We start from the raw sequence: 15,845 nt of genomic DNA on the forward strand, positions 1-15,845 counted from the left end.
ATGAGAAGATTGAAAGGGACAATGTAGGATAAGTGGACACAGAGAACAACCTACAGACCCGGAATGGTGTAATTTAAACCATGAACAGAATGGAGCTAAGGTGATTTAGAATGTCAGATACTAAGACTTATAAGAAGCTTGCAGTTTGGAACAGTATAGCTGCATTAATAACTATCAAGGACAATAAATTCAAAATGATATGAAAAGTGCTGAAATGCACAGCAAAGCAGAGACTGTACTTAACAACATAGTAAATACACTTAGCAAAGCACAGTCAAACCAGAATTCAATAAACATATAATTATTTTTTAAACATAGAGTGAATTAAGATAATGTAAATAGGCAAACTGCCTTCCAGAATTAGAAGATAGAAAAGGAACCAAATATTAAGTGTGTAGGCTTTGTAGGTGACCAACTGAGCAGAACCTGTGACCATGCCTATGAAGGGCTTGTTGTGTCCATAAGGACAGGAATGACATTCTGTCCAGTTGGGGACAGCGGTGACTTGATTTCTTTTCCCTCAATGATCACACGGACTCCAGCAAAATGGGCTTTTTTTCCTTCTTTCCGGGCTGCATCAATTAATGGCCACAGTTTTTCTCGCTGAGCCTTGTCAGCTGTGGTGAGATCCTCTGTAAACCTCAGCCTGTTTTCCTTCAGAAAGCTGCTGCTCTTGGCCATTTTCCATACCAGGTCGCGGGATGATCTGTTGGTGAAGCGGATCATAGTGGTTCTCGGCGCCCTCTGTTGGTCGTTGAAGCGACCCAGACGATGAGCGATGTCAATACTTTCTTTCATCTTTACCTGGTTCTCTCCAACAACAGCACAGCAGATGTCGCTAACTTTGGCTCTGATGTTTTCATGCTTATCTTCTGGGATTCCGTGTAGCCTTAAATTCCATCTACGTTGGTATCGTTCAGTTTCGTTTATTCTCATTTCTACTTCAGCCATTTTCTGCACAGTGTTTTCCGATATGGAGCTCACAGCTTTCACGTCGGATTTTAGCGTTTCAATTTCCGTAAAAATGAAGTCAATTGACTTCTTCAGAGCATCGATGCTAACGGTGTTACAGCTGACCATATTTTCTAATTTATCAGAGCGATCATTGATTATCTTAGCGATGTTGTCTTGTAATTGAAAGAGAGACAAGTCACCTTTTAGTTTCTTTTCCTCTGGTTTAGCAGGGGTATCTGGGTCAGAATCCAGTAGAGGAGACAGATCAGGGCTCTGTCTGTCCATGGAACCAATATAGTTATGATCGGAGGCAGGGATACCTGCAGCTGGATCAGATGGGGAGCAAATCCGGGGACCACTAGCTGCAGTCGATGACATCGTGTCTTGGTGCAAGTCTGAAGCTATAGATTTAGATTTAGATTTCCCTTTCTCTTTTCTTTTAAGGCTGTGCTCCGATCGTTGCATCGTAGTATACGTTGATCTGGAAGATGACCGTTGAACCCAGAGGTTAGCTTGTTAGCTCCTAGTCTTTTCTCGTCCTTGATCGCAGTCTTAACAACAATGTGACTCTTGATCAGGTTGAATAGAACAAACATAGAAGTTACAGACATTCCTGGATCAAAAAGAGAGCATTATGTTGGCAAGGAGGACTGAAAATTGAAATCTGTGTCTCAGCTACATCACACAGCGACTGGTCCGGTCGCCATCTTGGTCCCGAACCGGCTCGGAAGCCACATGCGGCTCCTTGACCCAAGTACTTTCCGTCAGTCCCATACCTTATTTGGAAATGGGACTATTGCATTCCGGAAATGAAGGGGGCGCTATTTTCATAATCACTAGTATAAATACCTTAAGACGCGGAGTTAAGAGGAACAGAAGAAGAAAGAAAGAAGTTTGAGAGGTTTTTCTATTGATGTTCGACACACGATCAACAATGCAAAACTCACAAAGTCAACAAAAGGTATTTTTACCTTCTTAAATTTTTTCACATAGTAAATCAATACGCTTTTCTAGATTAGGTTGAAAATATAATTAAGAGCAAGTGAAATTCGTAATTCATACAGGGGAAGGCTAATTTTAGCATGTAGCATAGCTAATTATTATCCCGCAGGGCACCATTAGATAAAAATAGAAAAGTAGATAACATGTATAATTGAGAAATGTATTTTATGCTCAAACTGTTTTTTATTTTCATTATACAGATCCACGTATCTATTTGCAACATGAACATAAATATTGCTGTCCCCTTTGCTCATACAAGCTACAGAACCATTTAGCACAAACTGCTATGGTTCAACATAACGGTATGTATAACTACACTTGAAAAATATAAAATATTTTTTACATACCAGTTTTCTAGTGTTTCTCTTTTATTTTTAAAGGTTAATCTTTTTTAAATATGTTTTGTACACCAATGTTAAATTTCTGGAAAGTCTAATATATTTTATAAACTAACAGCAGCCATTATAGTTGGGTGTAGTACCCAGATGTGATACTCTAATGAGGAGTAGCACAACTTCAATATAGTTTTAGTAAGTAACTGCAATAAACTACACAAGTAAGAGTAACAAAGTATTTGGTGAAATGGCTATTATTAACTACTGTTTTACTGATCATAATGTGCAATGTGATTTTTTATTTTGTTTGGTTTTTTGTTATTTTCAGATGCCTCTGAATGTTCTTGAAGCTGTTCTCCAGGAGGTGATACCAGCACAGGGAGACTCAGCTAACCTCACCTTGGCATTGACCTGCAAGTGCTTTGAAGCCGTTGAATCTGACCCAGTTTTCAGGAAGAAGACTCCCTTTGACTTTTTTCACCTAAAACATGTGAAATTAGATTTCAACTACATGAAATCGATTTTTCATTAACAGGTGAGATCAACTGGGGCAAATTTTCAAAAACATTCAAGGCAGAAAACCGGATTCCTTTTGCGGTTGTAACGTGTTCTTCTTGCAACCGGTAATATAAAGACTGTGGGCTTCACCGGCGATGGAAGACGAGGAGAGTACCCTGGTTACTACTGTGATGGCCGACCTGGACACTGCACTGACTGTCAATACTGAATGCAAGGAGAATATTAGTTGCTTTCCACAATCTTTCACACATTTCAGTTGTCACACATTGTTTGTTTTTTTTGTGACATACCATTTTAAATCATTTCTGCTAAAGAATATTTGCCTTTTGACTTGTGCAGTCATCCTTTTTAATAATGTGTTCTTTCAATATTATTTACGTTTTTGAATGTTCCTTTTGTTGTAGCTCAGTTGATTTACTATATTTAGTTTTCATAGAAATGGTGCCGTTTCCACACAAAGTTACTTTGTGGCTGTAATTTGTTGGAGAGAGTAGAACCAATAAAGTAGTTGTAAATATATTGTAACAGCGTTATTTATCAATAGGATAACCTTGTTTTAAAAATTTTAAATGCAAGCAAAGCTAATAACTTGCAATATTTTATATGTGTAAATACAATGTTTCCTATACTTTTTGAACAATGACTGGAATCAATACAAATTTTCTTTACAAGCCTGACATACAGCCAAGTTGTTTATGTTTTAACAGTCAGAATCAACTTGGGGTTTTTTTGTAATAAAGCAAGCACATACAGAAACATATTGTTCAGATACAAACAAGATTAAACGAGCAGAGCGAAGGTGTAGTCGGGGTGGAGGTGATGATAGCTCAGATGAGGAGCAGTTGCACACATCAAGCCGGACTTTATGAAGGGTGGAGGAGATGAGACCGACGCCGTTAGGCTGGGATGGAGACACACGATCAGGTGATTGGCTGAGCAGGTGAGATGAAGACAGTTATAGTTAGAATTTACACATTGGTTTAATTTATGTAACCAGTGACTTTATTCAAAAAGGTTTTCATATAGAAAAAAGATCATTCTCTCTGGCAGTTACCAGTGCAGTGTCTACTGCCGGGGTCCGAGCGCCAAAGAATATTTCTTGTCAAATAAACTTTCTAAAACCTACTTTCTCTCTGTGTGAGTCTTTCCAGGTTGAAGCTACATTTAAAGTTTTAATTAATCTCTTTGGGTTTTGCAACAATTGGATATTTAAGGGCTTTATTTTATGAATCGATTGCAATTGGTAGAATTGATATGGGATTTCTAAATGGAATAGTGGGACACCAATCAGTTTACTGGTTGAACTGGATCCTTATAGCAAAAGTTTCCAATGACACATTATGGTAAACAATGATAATAGCTGAGCCAGGTCACCTGCAACCAAAAATATTCTAGTTTTCAGAATGGCACTTGTTAGAAGTTCAGAAGTCCTTTGGTTTGTTTGTAAATTATATTCACAATGTGAATAATAAGAAAGATATTTGGCAAATAAACAAAAGTGCGCTGTGAATGGACGTACTAAGTTGGCCAAAATTGTTGACTAAATGTTTTACTGACCAAACCTCTTTTCCATCTAGTTCTTATTTAATAAGCCAGAGGCTATTATATTTTAGATTGTAACTTATTTATTTTAAGAGTACCATTCACAACATCAAAATATATTATTTGAACTTCATTTGTTTATATCTGTTTTCTTAATCTGCGACGGACAGGCGATCTGTCCAGGGTCAGCAGCCCTCATGACCCCACTATAGGGATCAATCATGATAATTAATGGATGGATAAATGTGCTCTTAATGTAATGTACATTTGTCTCCAAAATATTGATTTGATTCATGTTTTATTACTTTTGTTTGAGATAGATTGGGTGTAAGGACAGATAAATACATCTCCATAATGTTTCCTTATTGTTGCTTATTCTAGATTGTTTGTTACTAATATAATTTTAAATAAAGATTTAATAAAGATTTGGAAATAAAAAAGTGACTTACCACGTGACAGACATACCACGTGACATATCACGTTTTGTAGCCATTTCTTTACTATTTAATTTGTATTTTTAATGTTGAAAGTCTTCTTGGGTGTTTTAAAAGGCGTTGTCAAATAAAATACGTTATTATTAGTATAATTATTATAACACGATCGGTACAGGAAATAGTGTCACTAGCGCCCCCTTCATTTCCGGAATGAAATAGTCCCATTTCCATATAAGGTATGAGACTGACAGTGGTCCGTCCCCACCATTTCCATATAAGGTATGAGACTGACAGTTGTCCGTCCCCGCCCCATTCTGTTTGCTGCAGCGAGGTGTAGTTGTTTCTGTCTGCAGAAAGGGGCGTGTGTTTGCTGCAGCGAGGCATGTGCAGAGCTTCCTGTTTGGTATTGCATTTCTGAAGTCCGACGAAAAGCAAAAAAACCACGGATCTTAGGACGTTGCTGACCAAAGGAAATCATAAAGTGAATGTCTGACGATGATGAACATTCAACTGAAAACTAACTTCATCGCGATGTAAGACTTCAGGTAAAATTACATTGTTAGCTGCTCATTTTATGCCTCTGTGTTTTTAAAGGCGGGCCTTAAACGCCGGTTGTTTTCCTTTGTTAGAAGAACTGGGCGGAGAAACACGGAAGACTGAAAATATGAACTTTGATGAGAGGAGTTCTGTTCTGTAGTTAAAGGATTAGTTTGAAACAAAGTTATGAAAACTAATGTTGCTACTGGTTTAATTAAAACTGTTTATCTTTGTTTGGCAAAAAACTCGTGCTGTGTTAATAATGTGTCGGTGAAATGAAAGTGAAACAAACAAATCGCTTTGTTTGAACACGGGGAGGGGAGGTTCCATTCGTGAACACGTAGCGTCATCACTCAGCGGCCGCGACGCCTAATTTAAAGTATAAACTACAAATCTAATTTCAAACTAGTTTCGTACAATATTTGAATAAATATAATAATAATCATAATAAATAAACACCTTGTTCGCAGCGCAATAATATCAACAGATGACGTCAAACAAAAAGTAATATACAGAAATAAAATAATTTGTAAACAGAAAAATGTTGCTGTTCCTTGAAAGTTTCACAATATACAAAAGGTATATATATTAAATTTGTTTTTCTATAGACCAGTGATATTTTTGCTTAATACAGCAGAAAATATTTTCCAGGCTTTAAGATGACAAAGTCATTGAGAGATTACAACTACAGCAGATTTAGAACTTTAATTTATTTTCTCAATGTGTTTGTTTGCAAAAACTGTAGAAGAAAGAAATCACTAATATTTAGCTATTTATTTATCACAAGTCATATTATCACCTCAACATTCAACAACAGCATCACATGATAGAATAGAATAGAATAGAATTACTTTATTCATCCCAGCAGGGAAATTATTTCGCAGTTACAGCAGCATAGAGACGAGACACACAACAACCACCACTGAGTAGCAATTGTAGACAAAATAAAAATAAAATATAACATGCTGTCAATATAAAAAGCAACTTAGAGCAGACCTTGTAAAGATTCAAAAAATGCAGATACAGTATGTATATGTAAATATATGTACAGCAAGTGTGCCACACTGCAGTTGTGCGAAATTGGACTGATTAGTGCAGAACAATGATTTAGCTTTTATTGTACAGTGAGATGGCATGTGGCAGGAAGGATTTTCTGTATCTGTCCCTACGACAGCAGAGCTGGAGCAGCCTTTGTGAGAAAGTGCTCCGCTGTCTGTCCACTATGTGGTGGTATTGCATTCCTGAAGTCTAATATTCTGCAGCCCTGCTTCATGCTACAGTTCCCAGAGTTCCTACAGGTTAACAATGTGTTTGTGTTTCTTGTTTTACAGATGTTGACCTTCAGCATATGGAGTCACAATTTGGTTCATCCTGCATCTCTATGAGATGTTTTCTGTTCTAGACAAGTTTCATCCTCATCCTGCCTTTGACAATGGCATCTTGGGCAACAACATTTATGCTGCTGGTAAATTTATTTATGACAAAACAATGGATATATTTATTAGAAAATGTTTTTTTTTTTTTTTTTTACAAAATGGTAACTTTATAAATGATTTAAACTCTTTTTAAGTTTGACATGTCTTGAAAACAAATTTTCTTTTTGCTACACAGAAAATACATATTTTAAAATGTATAGAAGTTTTGCCAGAGAGTTTTACTGTCAGAAACGATTGACATGTACTGATGTTACTGGTTATGTTATTGGTGTATTTGTTCTCTTTAAAACATTTAGGTTTCACAGAAAAGCAAAAAGAGAAATATGCAATCAAATTTGGATTTCTAGCATTAAATTGAATATATTGTTGTGTTTCTTGATATAAATAGTCTTGTAAAGTTGCTTAAGATGAAATGTGTTGTGAATTGGAACTTCATAAATAAACTGAGTTAGGGCTGTTGTAAAAGAATATTTTAGTAATGAAGTAATCTATAGAATATTTTTACAATTAATCGAGGAATCAGATCTCTCTCTCTTTCTCCATTCTTATCTTTTGCTCCAAAACCATGACAACATGATTCCAACAGCAAAACAGCTTTCGTACTCCAACCATTGTGCCGCAAAATTCAACAATCCTTATTTGTCGACAAAACGCCACACATTTCAACACCATGCTGCTGCTAGCTCTTCACAACAACTCATAGACGGTAGTAATAGCGCTGCCCTCCACAAATAATGACCCTGGTGGAAACGGTGCTACATAATAAAACATAATTTAACGAAGCTTCCAGGCAGATACATTTTCCTCCAGGAATTTTAATAATCCAGGAACTTGAATCGTTTCAGCCCTAAACTGAATTAAATTCAATAATTGCAGCAACTAATACTAAGGACAGGTTGACCTCTATTAGAAGCTAAACTAATAATATAAATAACTGTTGGTATAAATTAATGTTATGCTGACATAGAACTGCTAAAATGTTTCATCAAAGCAGGATAAACAATAACTGATCTTAAAGGGAAATGCTGCTGTCAGCTACAATCTGATCCTAATTGTTAGAAAAATGTTTTTCTTTTCACAGGTGATTCTGATGAGAAACTTCAGAGTCGATTCCATCACATGTCATATAACTGAATACAACATAGGAGAAGAGTGCTGTCCTATGTGTAATGTTGGTATGTTCCAGTTATGAATTATTGTTTATTCTCATATATACTCTGTTATAGGTAGGCTGCTTTCATTGCCTGAATCTTGTTCAACCTGCAACCCATCTTATTCTTTAAAATGATAAACTGTTTATTTTCCAACAGGCGAACAAGTCAGAATAGACTGTACAGAGTTTAAAACTACATCCTGTCAGAAATGTTCAGATGGGACATTTATGGACCTGCCAAATGGACTAAAGAACTGCAATCCATGTTCTACCTGTGATTCAGGTGCAGTTATATTGACTTTGTTTTCTATTTTTATTTTTTTCATTAAATCATTTGCACAAACAGTTGTGTTCAAATATCTGCAGTGTGTTAAAATCTTTTATATTTCAGCAATAAATGCTTCACTCACTCCATGTTTTTCCTTTTCTACTTTCAGTTTATGAAAGTTGGGTTTGTTGTTTTCTGTCTCTTTACATCTGATACATATTCACTTACAATGTAGAAATATAATTTCTATAAAATCAGTGCTAAATCTGGTTAGTGATGTTGCTGTTATTTTGAACACAAATGTAAATTATGTAAACGATTCAGATATTATTCAGCTGGACAAACTGTCTGACTTAAAGATGTCTTGAGATTCACCATGTTGCTGTTAGTTTTCTCCATACATGTGTAATCTGAATATGTTCACAGGAGCTGGGCTGAAAGTAAAGCAACAATGTGTACGATCTGCAGACACAGTTTGTGAACCAATGGAGGGATTCTACTGTACAGACCTTAAATCAGGAGGTTGTTCTGTAGCACAGAAACACAGGAGCTGTGAACCAGGACATTACATCAGCAGGATGGGTTGGTCTGATTCTCTTCAACACATAAATGCTTTTATTTTTAGATGAATTCTGACTTTTGAAAAGAATAAACTGAGTTACATGTTGATCAGAACTAAAAATCAGATCAGAATCTTCTGACTAACTTTAAAGTGATTTGTGTTTCTCCAGGAACAGCCTCCACAGACACAGAATGCTCTGAATGCAGCAGTGGATCATTTTCTGATGGAACAATGTTGTCATGTCAGCCTCACACACAGTAAGCTGGTCTCTTACAAACAGCATAAACACAGGATAATGTTTTACCAAATGATTTACCTGGATTCATGTTTGTGTTATTTCAGATGTGAAAACAAAAACCTTCAGCTGATAAAAGCAGGAACAGCTTCAACTGATGCTGAATGTGGAGGAAAAAGTTCCAACATCACAGAAATTGTGATCGGTGTTTTATTTGTTTTTTTAGTTGTAGCATTAATTGTTGTTGTTCTCTGGAAAACTCAAAAAATTTCAATACCAAGTGAGTTGGGAAAAACTGTAGTTAAAATATTATCAGCATTTTATTTTTTACTGTTTTAATAATTGTAATATTTCATTTTTAACAGATATTTTTACAAAACAACAAAAACCCCAAAGGGTAAGTAGGTTTCTAACTGAACTGTAATGTGAACAGATATTGATAACAATATTTAGTTTAGTCAATAATTTGTCTCGTTTTCTACATGAAAGGACCAAGCAGATGGAAAAGAACAGGAAGTTTGTTTAAATGCACAAGGTAAGAACAACTTTGTTCTTTACTTAATAATAATAGTATTATTATTATTTATAATAATAATAATAATATAGGACAGATAGTTTTTCCTGGTCATTGTTCTGAAAGACTAAGATTGATTATTTTCTCTAAGGAATGAAAAATAAACGTCTTTATAGTCTAAAATCTGATATCAAGGATTCTGGTTCAGCAGCTGTCTGGATGTTTCCATTAAAATCTAATAGGTTTGGTAACTTTTTCTAACAGAAGTGATGCTACCAAACATTGACACCACCAGGTCCTCTGATCAACACCAGCAGGCAAGACGAGTGAACTGTCTTGCAGAAGGTCACAATGACCAAGGTCGGTGGAGCGGGAATTAAACCAGCAACCTGCCAATTGCAGGGCGAAGTCCCACCACCATCGTCAGGAAATGAATTACTCCATGTGAAACCAACCTCAGACATTTGTACAGTTTTATAAAAAACCTGATGATCCACCAACTTTAATATCATTTTATTGATATTCATGTTCTGCTTCACAGGAACCTGACATAAAATGTTAATATTGCTAATATGTTTCAGATTTTCTGAAAACCTAGAAACACCTGAACAAATAGCATTACAGTTTTTATTGTTTTTCTTTTGCATATAAAAATGCACAGATGAATAACTTTATACATAATAAGTTTGTTTTTTTTTAAATACCATCATGCATTTATTATCACAATGACATATTCACCATAGTGACTCATAGCAAAGTGGTGAAGAAGTGAATTACCAGATCCATTCATTGGTTCATTTGTTCTGCTCAGTAGAGACTATAGATTATATAATTTTAGATAAGAAGTTAATTTAGATGCCAGCTGAGAAATGAAGAAAACCTGAAACTGGAGTCGTTGCTATGTTGAAATTTCTGCTTCTGACTGTAATAATAATATAGTCAGGCTCTGACTTGTTTTGATGTCTCTTTGAAGAGCAGATATACGTATATATATAGTAGTCATTATAAAAACTGAACTAAAAAAATCAACAACATGACACACTAGCCATGTTGTTGGCTACTAGTGAATTATAGATTCACTGAGTCTGTGATTATAGATTCTGGCAGAGTTGAATGTAATAAACCTGATAACAAAAACACAGTATTTATTGATGAAATACACAGATTGTATGTCCAGTATGGAGGCTCAAAGGTGCCTCCATACTGTGCAGTCTGCTATGCAGTCAACATCAACAGAGTCAAGCACCAACTTTTTTCGGCCCTGCTGTATTTATGTTTAAAGTAATTTTTGACTGGAAGTTAACATTTTGGAGCGAACCAGCCAGAGTCCTGCCTTAACTTGAGCTGAACTCTCTGCCGGTTACCTGTCCAGGTGTCGTTCCTGTGGCTTTTATTTGCACACGGAGCAGAAGGAGCTGATCGAGCTGAGCGCCTCAATTCCAACCCATTAAACTTTGAACTTGCGGTGATTTGTCTATTTGAGTTTTGTTACTTCATCATTAAGCAGAAAATAACAGAGTCATAATCCCCATGTATTGCACGTGTTTATTTCAACAACCTTAATTAAGAGGTTGTTGTAAACTTGGTGTAAACTTGTTTCATGTAAATATCAACTCTCATTATAAACTGCTCTCAACAAGTCAACATCGAGTTCGTCTCTAGAAGTCCAGTAAAAACAGTTTTTCCTATCTTTGTTTCATGTGGTAAAAGTTCTGTCTGCTGGGAACTAAAACCAACTAAACTAAAAAAGCACATTGTTGCAGCCAACTGGATCACACGATGGGTCACATTAGGTATTTACTGTTAGGATCCCGAGTTGTTGAGTCGTTTTGGAATTGATTTGATTTGAGTTTCACTATTATTTTGGGTTCCTTAAGTATTTTGTCTTTGATAAGATCATCTTGTTTCTGTTTTCTGTCAAGTCTCCCGTTTTGGCCGGGAAACCTCTACTTCTCAATCAACTCCCCGCCCGGCACTTTTTTTCAGTCGTTACTTCTGTTTAATCCATTGTTTTTTCCGAGCCGCCTTTAAACGCAGCATGAGCGCCCGACGCAACATTCCCAAGCTCAGTAAAGTGAGTCTAGTAATGCTGTTGGGTGAAGGTAATTCTCTGCCTGCAGTTTTATGATTACTGCTGATGATCAGGTGAAAAGGGAGCTGGAGAAACTTCACCCTGGGAAAATCCCTGGTCCGACAATATCAGCCCGAAGGTCCTAAAGACATGTTCAGGTCAGTTAAATGGAGTCAGCAGTACCTCTTTAATGTGAGCCTGAAACTCCATAAAGTACCAGAACTATGGAAAATATGGTGCTTGGTCCCAGTACCAAAGGAGGTTGTTCCAAAAGTACTTGAACGACTATAGACCTTTAACTCTGACCTCTCACATTATGAAGGTTATGAAGAGGCTGGTTCTGGTACATCTGAGGACTCAGGTGGATGTAGTCCAGGAACCTCTCCAGTTTGCCGTAACACCTGCCCCCCAGTGGATGATGCATTTATATATGTGCTGCAGAAGGCCTACTGATCCCCTGACAACCTGACACCATTGTCCTCATCCTTTTCTTTGACTTTTCATCAGCCTTCAACACCATCCAGGCAGGGTTACTACGCGAGACGCTGGTTAAAATGGACATAGACGTATCACTCATCACCTGGATCATCGACTGTCTGACAGCCAGACCTCAGTTTGTGAGATTACAGAGCTGCATGTCAGACAGTCTGATATGTAACACTGCATCTCCCCAGGGAATTGTGCCGTCTCCCTTTCTATCCACCTCCTACAGCTGAAGGGAGCCAGAATTTATCAGTGTAAATGTCACAGAAGATTTGAAGATGAGATTCATCCTTTCCAGTACAGACATTAGGTAGAGTCGCCAGGCATTAACAACAGTCACATCCAAAAAATGAAAGAACACTCTGATGTGCCACCGCTTGTTTCTATGTCTGTGGGGACACATGGCCACACACTGGTCAACAAGATCCAACCCATCCATGTGTTGGTTATAAAGGGCCACCATGTAGGCTCTTTGGACACGGATCTTTCTTTGTTTTTTCTTCAGCCATCTTTGGGCCTTGTCTACAGGGGACTGGCCAGCACAGGTCAATGCCATGTGGACAACTGACCTGTCAAGCCAATGTATGACAGTGATGTTTCAACAGAGCAGGTCCCTCTGCCTTCTTGTTTCAGTTGTTTTCCACTCTTGAGTTTCTGACCTGTGCCATAGATGCCTGGGTCTTTCAATGCCTCAATGAATTGAATGCTGCAGAAGAAATTGTCAAAAAAAACATTTACTCTCCTAGAAAAGGTGGAAAGTCTCCATCAAAGTCATTGTCTTGGACTTTCAGACATATTTTCAGGGTTGAGTGCAGGAAACAGTATTGAGAATATTGCTCTGGGCAGGTACCATGTGGACATTTTCCTCAGCTCCCTCATTATGCTGACCTTCCTCTGCATCCTGTCCATCATCATCTTGACTTTCAGCATCCTGACTGTCTGCGTCTCCTTCATCATCCACATCTCCTGTGTCTCTAGTGTCCTCTGGCAGCCACTCCTCATCACTGCTGCCTCATCATCAGAGGAGTCAGAGACTTTTCTATAGTGCTCCTTATGCTTTGCTGCACTTGTGATCTAATTGTACTAATACAAACTACAACTGAATCTGCACAAAAAAAAAAATATTAAAACTAACTTATAGATAGATAGATAGATTGCTTTATTCAACAGACTTGTGGTTCACAAAGAGATGATACACAACACAACATATAAAAAAACAAGAAAAAATAAAATAAAATCTTATAAAAGTCTTGCATACCAATATTTCCACAGAGCCGACTGGTATCTTAGTGCACTGAGAGGAATGTGAAAACATTACAATAAGGCAGTTCAATGAGCTGCACAAACGACACATAAACTTGTTTATCAGCTTTCTCACAAGTGCCTGGAATGTTCTGACGTGTTCTTTACATAACTTTTCACTTGCACTGCTGAACCTGGTTTCTTAAGAAGAATTGTCAAAGAGTCATTATAAGCAACCTTAAGCTTCTGCATGCTAGCTTTTTAAATTTACACCACAAAGGAGCTAAATACAAGAATGTACAGTAAGCTTTAAACAGGCTTATTTTTACCTCATCAGTGCCTCAACATGCGACACTGCCAATAAATATCATCATCATCATCATCATCACAGAGCTGCTTTGTGATGTAGTGACCCAGATATTTAGTTTTGGAACAAACATTTAACTTTTGCCCTGAAAGAAAAAAATCAGGGAAACAAAGTAGTTTGTCTGCTTTAGTCCTACATACTAGTACAACAGTTTTCTTAGCGTAATACTGCACATTAAATCTCAACTCATAATCAGAGCAGATTTTCAGTGACTGCTGTAAACCATAACTGCTGGGTCAGAGGTCAGCCAGGTTACATAAAGTGATTGACCAAAGTATCACCAATCATACATTCAGTTTCACAGAGGTTCATTTCTTTAGACAGGTCAACCATGTACAAGTTAAACAAGGCAGGTGAAAGAAGTGAACCCTGACGCACCAAAGGAAGCAGAGATGTTATCGCCCCATTTTACATGCATTTCTGGTTAGCATACCAGTAAGCTAAAATTTGTACAATAATATCTGGAAAACAGCAATGATTCACGTCCACTGTGTTGGACACATGGTGAATCGCAATTTCCTACCTATTTGAAATAAAATTTTCTAAACTAAATTAATAATATTGTTACATATACTCCTGCATATCAGCATGTGTTTACTTCTAGGATCCTCCTAAAACAGAAGGACTGACAGGATATCCCAAGAAAGGTCAACAAGTGTGTCTGCCAGCCATCTTGGATTAAAATTACATCAGGGGCTCAAGGGGTGCTTATGTTGCCCCCTACAAAATGCCACCCTGGGCTGTTGCCTATATCAGAAACCACCACTGCTCTCATCAGACTTAATAAGGAGAGTGTGGTGGCTGTTTTCTTTGATGATGTGGAAAGAAGGTTTTTTTTAAATTAAATTGAAAATAATGGGAATTAGTGGATCAGTGTTTTATTGGATAAAAGATTTTTTTACAAGATAAATCAATACAAGTAAGAATAGGACATTTGTCAGAAAAGTTTTTGTTGAAAATGTTACACCTCAGGGAAGTGTAGTGAGTCCTTTGGGGTTTTTTCCTATTATGATTAATGATATGTTGGACAATTTGGAGAGTGGAAGGGGGGTTTTCTTTATTTGCTGATGATGGAGCAATCTGGAAGAGGGGTAAAAAAAATTATTTCATTGTTAAAAAGATACAAGAAGTAATTAATAATATAGAAGACTGGTCTTTTAAATGGGGATTTAAAATTTCTATAGACGAAACAAAGACTTTATTTTTTACGAGGAAGAACGTATTAAAACATATAGTCATGAGTTAGAAAGGGTAAAGAAATTTAAGTTTTTGGGTTTATGGCTGGAGGAAGAACTCAGTTGGAAAGTTCATATTCACAAAGTAGTGGATAAATGTAAGAGAGTTTTAAATGTAATGAGGTGTTTGGTGGGGAGTGAGTGGAGTGCTGAGAGAAAAGCATTGAAGACAAAATACACAGATTTAATACAGTCTGTATTTGATTATGGCAGTATGACTTTTGGATCAGAATCAGCAACATTACTCCAAAAAATTAGATAATATTCAGTATCGACCCTTGAGGTTATGTACAGGAGCCAGAACAACTAAAACATCAGATTTACTGGTAGAAATGGGAGAGATGCCACTTCAACTCAGAAGGTTACAGTTAACTTCAACTCATTGGTGTCATTTAAAGGGCCATAATGGAAATCATCCATGTCAAGAAATTTTAAAACCTAGTTGGGAAAAGGGAAAAAATTATTTAAATTCTTTTGGCTGGGAGATAGAAAAAAATATAAAAGACTTTGATTTATCTCGTGTAAATATCAAGCAGTTCCTGTGTCACCAGTTTGTCCGTCTCTATTTCCTAACAGTGTTGTTGATTTTACTTTGCTGGAGAAAAGGGAAAAATTAAACCTTTCAGATTCATATTCAGCACAATCATATTTAGACAATAAGTACTATGGATACGTCCAAGTTTATACAGATGCTTCAAAAAACTCAAATATTAATAATAGGGTGTCATTCATTGTTGCAGAATTTATTATTAAAAATGTAAAAGAATTACTGATGGAGATTAAGTTTATACAGGAGAGATGATGGGAATCATTTTGGCTTTAGGATGGACTGAGTAGGATGGATAGAGGAAGTTTGTTCACTAAGAAGTATAATATGTTCTGATTCAAGTTCATCATTATATTCATTTAAAAATAATCATTCTATTAGTAGACCACACCTTTTATTAGAGATTCAG

General features: G+C 36.6%; 2 protein-coding genes and 1 long non-coding RNA gene across 7 annotated transcripts in view; 2 read left to right on the forward strand and 1 right to left on the reverse strand.

The window, feature by feature from the left end:
• The window catches only part of LOC116721181 (tumor necrosis factor receptor superfamily member 5-like), a 59,935-nt gene extending 49,850 nt beyond the window's left edge, over positions 1-10,085 (forward strand). For 3 of the 5 annotated variants that reach the window (XM_032564744.1, XM_032564751.1, XM_032564794.1), the window contains exons 14-15: positions 9,467-9,512; positions 9,756-10,085. In XM_032564744.1, coding sequence (XP_032420635.1) covers positions 9,467-9,512; positions 9,756-9,871 — 162 coding nt within the window. In that variant the 3' untranslated portion in view covers positions 9,872-10,085. Of the gene's footprint in view, positions 1-8,069; positions 8,196-8,606; positions 8,763-8,911; positions 9,000-9,084; positions 9,258-9,342; positions 9,375-9,466; positions 9,513-9,755 lie in introns of all 5 variants that reach the window. The other 2 variants (XM_032564771.1, XM_032564761.1) reach the window with 2 other exon arrangements.
• Positions 5,191-15,845, forward strand: part of LOC116721371 (tumor necrosis factor receptor superfamily member 14-like) — a 1,133,408-nt gene continuing 1,122,753 nt past the window's right edge. Inside the window, exon 1 of the mRNA XM_032565056.1 lies at positions 5,191-5,331. The gene's annotated coding sequence lies outside the window, so the exon portion shown is untranslated. The remainder of the gene's footprint in view (positions 5,332-15,845) is intronic.
• LOC116721549 (uncharacterized) lies at positions 9,905-12,150 on the reverse strand. Its single transcript, XR_004339624.1, has 2 exons — positions 10,796-12,150; positions 9,905-10,507 (listed from the first exon to the last, which is right to left on the reverse strand). It is a non-coding gene; the product is annotated as an uncharacterized LOC116721549 (long non-coding RNA).

Source organism: Xiphophorus hellerii, chromosome 1 (assembly GCF_003331165.1).
Source record: "Xiphophorus hellerii strain 12219 chromosome 1, Xiphophorus_hellerii-4.1, whole genome shotgun sequence".
Classification (NCBI taxonomy): Eukaryota; Metazoa; Chordata; class Actinopteri; order Cyprinodontiformes; family Poeciliidae; genus Xiphophorus; species Xiphophorus hellerii.